At 35.0% G+C, this 11,153-nt stretch overlaps 1 protein-coding gene across 1 annotated transcript; it reads right to left on the minus strand.

The window, feature by feature from the left end:
- Positions 1-2,516: 2,516 nt before the first annotated feature.
- LOC110911006 (eukaryotic translation initiation factor 3 subunit M) lies at positions 2,517-8,971 on the minus strand. Its single transcript, XM_022155572.2, has 10 exons — positions 8,737-8,971; positions 7,221-7,350; positions 6,052-6,190; positions 5,774-5,986; positions 4,863-5,001; positions 4,074-4,224; positions 3,323-3,432; positions 3,120-3,217; positions 2,952-3,021; positions 2,517-2,869 (listed from the first exon to the last, which is right to left on the minus strand). Exons 1-10 carry the CDS (start codon positions 8,827-8,829, stop codon positions 2,780-2,782), a joined length of 1,233 nt encoding a protein of 410 aa, XP_022011264.1. The 5' UTR covers positions 8,830-8,971; the 3' UTR covers positions 2,517-2,779.
- Positions 8,972-11,153: the final 2,182 nt, after the last annotated feature.

Consider the following 11,153-nt stretch of genomic DNA (forward strand, 5'->3'; position numbering starts at 1 on the left):
GTGTGGTCCAATAGCGCCTTGGGGCGCTATAGATGCCCAACTGGCTTGGGTGGCGCCCCCACACCCTCCAGCCTTAACTTGCAGGGTGTGGTATAAAGCCTCTATCATGATTACCTGATTATTTTTTTTATTTATATATTTTATTTTTTAAAATTAAATGCCAATTTTAATAACTAGAAAATTAAAAAAAAACATAATTTCATTGAAATAAAAGAAAAACATTACAAAATCCTAAAAATGCAAAGTTAAAAAATAAAGTACTAGAAAATAAAAACTACATATTTTTCGCTCGAATGTGTGTCTTACGAGCCTCCAAAATGACTTTGTCCTGCTCTGCTAGATGTGAAAAGTCTTTCGTGAGAAATTCCATGTCTTTCTAGATTTATTTCTCCATTTATAGTTCTTGCTCCTTTTCCTTCATCGGGATTATTTTGTTGAGTCTGTTGTCGAACTCATCCAACCTTGACGGGCCATCCGATGGCGTTGAAGAAGACGTGTCTCGTTGCTCTGCTAGATGTGAAAAGTCTTTCGTGAGAAATTTCATGTCTTTCTAGATTTGTTTCTCCATTTTTAGTTCTTGCTCTTTTTCCTTCATCGAGATTATTTTATTGAGTTTGTTGTCGAACTCGTCCAACCTTGACGAGCCATCTGATGGCGTTGAAGAAGATGTTTCTCGTGCTCGTGCCGCTGCCTTACTTTTATCCCTACCCTTTGGTCGTGGCAGTTCTTACGGTTGTTCAAATTCGTCGAAGTCGTCGTTTAGATTAATTGTTGTACGTGCATCGGACTCGGATGGTTCGGTAGTGGATGTTGATTTTGACCGTTTTGACCTATGGACGGTTGGGTCAAATAGCGGTAAAAGATGCCACTTGGAAGATTTGCGAAGAAGCTCCCACGAATTTAGTATCGTAACGGATGCCCATGATACAATCTATAGTCGGCGTGGGCTTGGGTCATAACGACCACGTCGCTCGAACCACTTCTTCTTCTATGATTGTTGACGAGATTAGTATGTATATTGTTGAAATTGCTAATCTTTGTCCTCATAGCGGTCCACTTTCACGAAAAAGAGTCGGTCATACGATATTCGCCACGACCCATTGCGAGAAAAACTTCTCACGTATATGCCTCCAAAATACTTTTACATCTTGGTCGTTTCCTATAAAAATGTTTAATTATAAAATATATTTACAAAAGAATATTTATAAAAGTATGTAAAAAAAAGTTTATGGAGATAAAAGTATATTTACCAACAATCTCATCTTCGGATACGTCGAGCCATGCTTGTGCCAACGCAAATTCTTCCTTAGGCGTCCACAATTCGACCTTCTTAGGAACACGTTTTCGGTCTCACCCTTCTTACGATGCCTTCTTGATCGTCTTGGGTTTCGGGTACGGATTCAGTTTCAGGTGTGTTTTAGGATTGGGGTATGTTTTGGGTTTGGGGTATGTTTTGGGGAAAAATGGAGGTTGAGAATAATATCCGTAAAAACCGGGAATCGGTGGAGTGGTCGGATGAGGAGAAGTTGGGGTGCTAGGTGGCATCGGATAATATCCAAACTCACCCGTCCGCGGGTCTATTCGATAAAGGTCTACTTTCTCGTTGTTGGGATTGTTTGGCGCACTTTGCCAAAAAAGGATGGCTCGAATCCCACACGTTTTGGTTGTTGGGAAACATTGTATGATTATTTAAAAAAAGTGTAGAGATTTTGTATAAAGGGTGAGGTAGAAGGGATGAAAATTATGGGAAAAAGTTGGGTATTTATAGGTGAATTTTATAAAATTTAAAAAAAAAAATTTATTTGAATGTTACCGTTGCAACAGTAACTTTGACCACTAATTTCTCGTTCAAACCAATTTCCCCTCGTTAACGTGATGGCAAGCTTACCATGGCGCCCCCCTTTCAATGCCGCTATGTGGCCGATGGCGCCCCCGGGGCTCTATGGAGGATGAGGTGGCGGGGTGGCGTTAAGCTACACCCACCGGCCTACTGGTGATGAAAACTGAACTAAGATGATGATGAATCGCAAGGTGAAGACCGATCGACCCCTGCCATTTTTAGAAAAAAACTGAGTAATAGCAACCTACGTACGTTTACTTTTTGTCTTTGTAATCAATTTCCGCAGGTTTCATCAGGCTCCTCTTGGGCATAGACCGATTACATGTAATCACTGGGACTGAGGACCGCATCATCAAGGACGAAGGCATGTTGGTCTCGGTACAGGTTTTTCCTTACAGGGTATGATGTTAAGTTGCCCATCCCTGCATTTACCTATAATTCTTCATCATCTTTGATTCACAAAATGTTACACATTAGTTTGTTATTTAATCGGATGGCTGTAATAGTAAAAACATCAGCTTACCGAGTGCTTGTTATTTTAAACAGTTAAATTAGATACTTATATAACCTTTGTACTGAATTTATCAAACTTCAAAAAGGTACCTTAATGCACATGCGATTAATGCACCGACATGAACCATTGACAACCATGATGGTTTACCAGGAAGGCAAGAAGTTCACAAGGCTCAGATCTTTGTGAATGATTTCAATAATGGTAAACATAAAGCTAAGAGCAAAATACCGTCTGCGGTTGCTATATTCCGTCATCAGATAATACAAATTCAAACCGAAAAAAGGTAAAGCTGTAAACTTAAATTAAAAGACTTGCTGGAGACAAAACTTTCAAAATGTGATTTAACACTTCAACTAAAAGCAATAACAAGACTTGTGTGTGCACACCTCTGTTGTTCCTCGATGTTCGCCAAGATGAACCAAAATCTAACTTATCACCAAACCTTGCATCGCTGGAGTTCCTTCTTCGGTGGCCTTGTTTGCTTGAATGGTTGTTATTACATTTGCTATGTTACCCTGAAAAACAAAATTTTCATAAATTATAAAAATACAAAAAAAACGAATAGAATGTCACAAAAGAGGACGATATATTATTTACCCTCCATGTTGCCAGCTTTTCTCGTAGGGCTAGCCACTGGCGTGGCCCAAAAACACGCTCAGTGCAGCGGCTACACAAAACATGAAACAGTATACAAGTCAAAATAAAAAAGGCAACAATAATAAAATAATTTTAAAAAAATAGAAAGGACATGAAGTTTCTATGCACCTCACTCTGATGACTTGATTCATTTGGTCGATTTTGCAATCGATGAGTTTAGAAGTAATTGCTTTAACTACCCACGGTTCAACTTCATCATCCTCTATCTGCAAAGAACGCCACCGTGATGTGGGCAAAAAGGGGTGAGAATCTTGTTTGTGTGGGTGCGTGTTGTGAGAGGGTGCGAGTGTATGAACAAATCGTGTTTTTACCTGGAGTGTGTCCTTTATCAAAGAATAGGAAATTTGGCCAGATTCATTAGAGGCAAGATCGACAATTGACATCAACCGCATCTTTGCTATACATTCTTCATGTACAAGACCTACACATTGCAAAGAAAATACCACCATAAATTGAGTGTAGAAAAGGTAAAACAACTACTACGAATTAAAAATTGCAGCGTCAGCATAGTTGTTAATGGTGAATATGCTACATAGCAAATAGCGAAAAATGGTGGGCGGCTATTTTATAAATAGCGATACAATAGAAGAAAAATTTTAAAAACATTTATATGTATATTATATCAAAATACCCTGGTATATATGCTATTTTACATGTATATTTAACAAAAAACCTAAAATCCAGCTATTTTATAGCAATAATTAATTGCTATTTATATTAAAAAATATTAAAGGTCGCTACCATCGCTATCTATCGCTACAGAGGCTATAGCGAGACTAGACCTATACGCTACGCTATTCGCTATAGCGAGCGTAGCGATCGCTATTGACAACTATGAGTGTCAGGTTAGGTCAACCCACAAAACCTTTTCTTTTTTTTTCTTTTTCTGATGAATCATTAACGGCTTTATTATGATTGCATAGAAAAACAATTTTAGTACAGTTAGATTCTAAATCTTCGAATAAAAATGATTTACAAGATCATATGCATTAAAAATAAACTTTGGGCGACTTTTAATCCGTTTGACTTATCAAGCGTTCACAAGTAGATGAAGGTAATTACCATAGCTTTTCAATAATTCAGAATTTGTGGTGTGGAACTCCAAGTAAGCGTCTAGCCTCTGAGTCTGAAAAATCTTCAAAAGCTGATATACTAATGCATACTTGGTGTCTTTCTCCAATTGTGCTACAGCAGGCATCTCAAGCAAATCATGCTGACACGGGTTGAAACACAAAAAATTATCAATTTCAAAATCTGATTTGAGAAAGAACCAGTAAACCAAACATCATTCCCTTAAAAAACGAATTATAACAATCGCGTGAATGTTATGTACCGATTGTTTCTGACATCGACTTAGCACATAGTTTAATATAAGTCCATCAAATGATTAAATGCCTAAAATGCCCCTTAATAAAACAAGGACAAAACTTGTAGACTAGAATAATTCTCTTCAATATATTGTGACTATTGTTAGCGGGCAAATAATTAAATTTTAAAGACAAATATTTGAAAAAATAAACATTGCATTTTACATTAGACATTTGTGTTTAAAGAATAATATACGCCATAGACATGAATATACCTTTTCATATAAAGTTGGGTTTACCTTGTAAGAATGTACAGATAAATTCCAAAAATCTTAAACAGTACGTGTAATAACCAAAAAAACTTAATAAAAATATAAACTTTTAACCACATAACTTCCTTGAGAAGGTTGAAACACATACCTATTTCCACCCTTTTGTTACAATGCAATAATTAATAAATGCAAAAAGAAACTACATAATGTACTATTGTACTACGTACGCTGCTAAGATTAAAGAAGCATTTATCAGTAAGATAATTTAATACCTGAAACATGTCAGGTGCCTTGACAAATTCAACAATAGTGTGAGCAGCTTCTTCCTTAGCTTCCTCCGTAACATGTGCATCCTCACCAGAAAAGGTTGCCAAATACTTTGTTAAGAACTTAAGGGTTTCCTTAGGGGAGCTAAATTTCATCAAGGCAACAAACAGAAGATATTGCATAATTTAGTGAATGAACAAGAATATCAACAGAAATCACAAAAAAATGAACCACAAAACGGATTTTCGTAAAGTTATATCTACATGCCTGTAAACGAACCGAACGTTCATGAACTGTTTGTGAACTTGTTCGGCGAGAAGTTTGTTTATGCTTGTTTATTCAATAAACGTATGAGCATGAACACAATTTTTTGTTCATTCATTTATGTTCGTTAACGTTCGTTTATGTTCGTTCCTTTGTTTATGTTTGTTCGTTTATGTTTGTTCGTTTATGTTTGTTCCTTTATGTTCGTTTCAATTAAAATACATAAGTAGTTTATATTCATATAAACATTAAACATTAAACATAAAATAAACTTTCTAACTACTTGTATAAATATAATTAATTGGCAATTGGCCTTTTCTAGCAATAAAAATGGATTTTCCAATGAAATTTATCGTAATTAATCACTAATTTATATAAAAAAATTACCTTATGTCGTTTATGTTTAGTCAATTATGTTCCATTATGTTTGTTCGATTATGTTCAGTTGGGTTGTTTATTGATTGTTTAAGTTTGTTCGTTTACGTTCGGGAACTGTTCGCTTATGTTTTAAATGAACAAACATAAAGAAACACAACATGAACAAAAAAATGTGTTCAATTATATGTTCATGTTAGGTTAAAGTTAAATGAACAAACACGAACATGGTTCATGTTCATTCGGTTCATTTACAGACCTATATCTATCTTCATACCTTTTATGTTCCTTCAACACATTAGAAACGGAGAGGAAAAGATCTCTTTGATCCTGGACTCCAAGATCCCATTCTTTCAACAAACTGTCCATCTTTTTAAAAGACGGAATAACGTGTTCTACGACCTTTCCCTCCAATGCCAATTTAAGGGCATTCTTGTAAACGCAGAACCTACCGTAAGGATTCTCCAACAGGTTGTAGAGATTGAACAGGCTGAAAAGATGGAAAAAAAGACGTGGTTTAGATGCTATTGATTGTGAATAATGATGGAAGCTTACATTTTTAATCGTAGTGCAGGCTTATCATTTGGTTGTTGTGCAATTTTTGAGGATAAGAGTTTTGCCATCTCTAACAGTTCTTCAAGGCTTTCGGGTTTCTTCACGAGATCACAGATAATGGTGAAGATACACTCAAGATCTAAGGTAAGGGAAAACAAATACCGGATTAAAGTTTTGTTAGTATATAAGTACAAGAGAAAGAAAACGGTACAGGAGAATGATAAATCATTTGCAGTAGTATGCCATTGAAAATAACATTAACCACATCCTATTTTAGCTTATCTATAGAACCAACAAATAAATGGAAAAATAGCAGCAACTCTATCCTTTAATTAGCTTGTCAAGAGGAAGTGATGGAAATGATAGTGCACAGTGCAGTGATAATATAGCTATTAGCTCGAACTACGATGTCTCGCCCGATACGCATTAAACAGGTGGAAAACATAAGAAACCAACACTTACACCAGAATAACTAAACAAAAATATAGGTTTCTATGGGATAATGAAACAGTGAAGACTTATTATCAACATGTTTGGTGCGTGCAAGTGTACATTTGACGTGACATTATACTTTTGTTTGCCAATAAGAAAACCGCCATAAGAAAACAACAATCAGAGAAGCCTCACGGGTAGCAATCCAACCAATGAAACATACACAATAAGGCATCTCAAGACAAGTCTTTTTAATACATCTTCTTTGTTTGGACTTTAGCATACATCTTAAGTGCGAAGTATGTAACGTACGATTTGCAACAGAATGCATATTAAACCAACAACTCCAAATGCTATTCAGATCTTAACCAAGCATCATTCATGTAATAGAACACAAATACCATCAGAGTAGAAGTGTAAAACACAAACTTCATATGACGTGTGCTAGCTATTGGTCAGAATAAGTTTTTGGATGCCCTGTGCAAAAAATCATCAAACTACAAAACAACAAAGCCCTAAAAAGAAAAGCAAAGCATCAAATCATCAATCCTTCTAGACAATACACCAAAAACGTGTTACTTAAAATAGCGTCCTAATCTTCTAGGAATACAATAACATTCTTTATCAGGAATACAATCTTAAATTTTCAACAAACACAAGTATATTAACAACCACATAGAAACACACCAAATAAAAAGCTAAAAACTGAATCACCAGATTGAGTTTAACAATTTAACCTTTATCTGATGCTTTGGAAAACACCAAATCAGCAGAAGTAATCATCAACGAAGCCAAATCCAACCATCTACCAGCAATCATGAACTCCTGAGCCTCCAAACACAAGCTACTCACTTGTTGTTCAGCCACCTGAGCCAAATTTCACAAAATTCAAACACAAATTAACCTAAAATACTCACCAAATCCACAACAAACATATCAACGACGGTTTTCAGTACAGTTTCAACTTGCATAACCGTTAATTAACAACAAATCCACTTACATAACACTCAAATTTCACAAATCCAAACACAAATTAACTTAAAACACTAACCAAATCCACGACAAAACATATCCGAAACAGTTTGTAGTACAGTTTCAACTCTCATAACCATTAATTAACAACAAATCCACATGAATAACACTCAAATTCACATACTAAAACCAAGGTTTAAAAAACGGAATCGAGTTTCGAGGCGTTTTCCCTTCGCCTCACGAGGCGTAAGCCTCGAAGCGAAACAAGGCGTAACTAATAAATAAATATAAAAATTATATATCTTACAAAAAATTAAATAATACTTCAAAATTCTAATAAATACTTCTAGAATTCATTGGGCCAAGTCAAAATTGCTTGATTTATAGGAATGAGCCCAAGTTTAAAAAAGGGCCCAAGTTTTAAGAAAGAGCCCAAGTTTATAAAAACTCATGTCATCTTCTTCAGACCTACTCATCATCTAAAAACCTCTCCACTCTCCATCCGAAACCCTAATTGTTGATACAGCCGTCATTCCAAATGCTTTGTTTCTTCTGGATCATCCACGCTACATGTCCATCTGCTGTGGTTCTTCCTCAGTGCCACACCTGGTAAGCATCAGTTGTTACAGCCGTCTTCTCCAATGTACAAAACCCTAATTCTCCGGTTCCCATCGGAAACGCACGCCTCTTCATAAACGATCGCCTCTGCTAGATACGACCCGCCTCGGACCAATGAGGCGTGCGTATCAAAATAGCCAGCGAGGCACCGCCTCAAAAATGATTTCTTCCCGTCTCGCCTCCAGGCGCGCCTCAATACGGACGCCTCGAACGTTTTTTAAACCATGATTCAAACACAAATTAATCTAAAATACTCACCAAATCCACAATAAACATATCCGCAACAGTTTTCAGTACTGTTCAACTCTCATAACCATTAATTAACACTTAACAACAAATCTACATGAATGAAACTCAAATTTCACAAATTCAAACACGGATTAACCTAATACTGACCACCAAATCCACGACAAACATATCCGAAATAGTTTGCAGTACATTTTCAACTTACATAACCATTAATTAACAACAAATTCACGTAAATAAGCACTCAGATTTCACAAAATCAAACACAAATTAACCTATTTTCCTATAACAACCACCAAAACCACAACAAACATATCCGCAACCGTTTGCAGTACAGTTTCAACTTACAGAACCGTTAATTAACAACAAATGTACGTGAATAACACTCTAAGTGATTAAAATGTTAAGAGATAATACCTCAGGACCGGCTTCGGCCCAGGACATCTCGGCGGTGAAACGGACAACGGAGAGGACGGGATCCTCCTCTGACGTAGGGACTACCGTCGTCATGGTGGCGGTGGTGGTGGCGATGTGCGACGGCGATTTTGGTTGGATTGCTTATCGGCAACGCTGATAATAATCGAGAAAGAGAGAAGCAAAAACCCTAGATGCTTTTACTGGTAAATACGGTTAAACAAGTGTACCCGTGGATAGTCCGGTTATTAAATGGTTGAGAGTTCTATTTTTATTTTTATTTTTTTTATTTGAACGCAGCAAATGTATCAACATGCGAAATTTGGTTTATAACATGCGACTTTCATTTTTTATACACATGCGATTTGTAGATTTTTTTTACATATGCGATTTGTAGTTTTTTATAAACATGCGATTTACTTGTTTTTGTACATGCGAAGTTTATTTTTTCAGTAACATGCGATTTTCATTTTTTTGTAACATAACGTGTGATTTGTTATCGCGTACGTTAGGGCATATTGTACGATATACTTTTTTATAAATATTTCTTTTAATTAAATTTTCTAGTTTTTTTAATAGAAATCCTTGAATATTTTAATTAAATTTACTAGTTTTTTTTAATAGAAATCCTTGAATATTCTAGGATGAATACACCACAACTTCGTTTATGTAGAATTTAAAATTTCAATATTTTGATTGTAAAGCACACACTTTAACTATGAGAACTATTAAATTTAGAGTAAATTACTTTTTGAGTCTCTGTGTTTTAGTGATTTTAACCATTTAAGTCCAAAATCAAAAAGTTTAACGCCCTGAGTCCCTAATCATTTATTTTATAACGTTTTGAATCCAATTTTGTTCATTTTATAACGATTTGAGTCCAAAAAATTGGACTCAAAATGTTAAAATTTGGACTCAAAAGGACTCAAATAGTTAAAGAAAATGCTTATAGGGACTCAGGTCGTTAAACTTTTTGCTTTTGGACTCAACTAGTTAAAACCACTAAAACACAGGGACTCAAAAAGTAATTTATCCTTAAATTTACTAGTAGTTGTGAGTTTGATTGAGTGACGTGGAAACTTGTATGTTATAAAAATACTTCTGTCTAAGTTATATTATATAGATAAAAGATCAAATACAAATAAAGTTAACGTACAAAACGTACGAACTGAAGGAAAAAGACAAAAAAACGCGGTGGCATTTTCGTAATTATCAGTAACTATCAAAATTACTCTACAAATGATCCTGTAGAGTAATTTTGATCTTTTGTAGGGTAATTTTGTAAAATGTTCTTGTAGAGTAATTTTGTCCTTGTAGGGTAATTATCAAAATTACTCTGCATCAAAATTACTTTACAAGTAAATCAAAATTACCTTCCAAGTTTATCAAACAACATGCAATTCAAAATTACTCTACAAATGATCTTGTAGAGTAATTTTGATCTTGTAGAGTAATTTTGTAAAATGATCCTGTAGAGTAATTTTGTTTGCATTTAGTTATGGAGTTTAACTTTATGGTTTAGTTTTTAGCTTTTAGTTAGGGGGGGGGGAGGGGGGTGGGGGAGGGTTAGGTTTTTTAGGGAGGTTTTTTGGTTAGGTATAGTTTTTTTTTATCAAAATTACTCTACAAGAATATTTTACAAAATTACTCTACAATATCAAAATTATTCTACAAGAACATTTTACAAAATTACTCTACAAGTTTAAAATTACTCTACAGTATCATTTGTAGAGTAATTTTGATAATTACCTTACAAGCAGATAATTACAAAAATGTCACTGTGTGCTTTTTGCTTTTTCATGCTATTCGTACGTTTAGTACGTTAACTTTATTTGTACATGAAATTTCCTCATATTATATAACATGTGTGTTTTATATAACTAAAATATAAAGTAGGAAGGGCGGCAGCAAAGAAAATGGACAAACATGCAAAAGCCTGCGAGGATAATCAACATTCCTTTATCCCTTTTGCCTTTGATACCTTTGGCTCACTAGCCCCAGAAGCCATCCGTTTTCTGGAACGGGTCCAACGGGTTGTTCACAGCAACATTTCGTCTCCTAGAGATCGGGGTTTCGTTTTTACTAGGTTAGGTTTCGCTATTCAAAAGGGGGTAGCGGCGCAGCTTGTTGCCCGCTTACCGGCTATCTTGGTGTAATTTGTTTGACCTTATATAACAGTAAAACACCCTATTCAATGTGAAAAAAAAAAAGTAGGAAGATGCCAAAAAAACAGCTATATGTGTTTTACATTGATGTTAATTCTTAAATTCTTAAATTATTAAATACTGAACATTTAAGTATTATCAAACAATAAGAGAACAATAAAATATTATTTAATTAATGTAAAGCATTAGACAAAAATATAAAAGTTACTGGCTTTGTTTAGAAAAATATGTTAATTAGCATCATTTAATGGATTT

Source organism: Helianthus annuus, chromosome 15 (genome assembly GCF_002127325.2).
Source record: "Helianthus annuus cultivar XRQ/B chromosome 15, HanXRQr2.0-SUNRISE, whole genome shotgun sequence".
NCBI classification, from domain to species: Eukaryota; Viridiplantae; Streptophyta; class Magnoliopsida; order Asterales; family Asteraceae; genus Helianthus; species Helianthus annuus.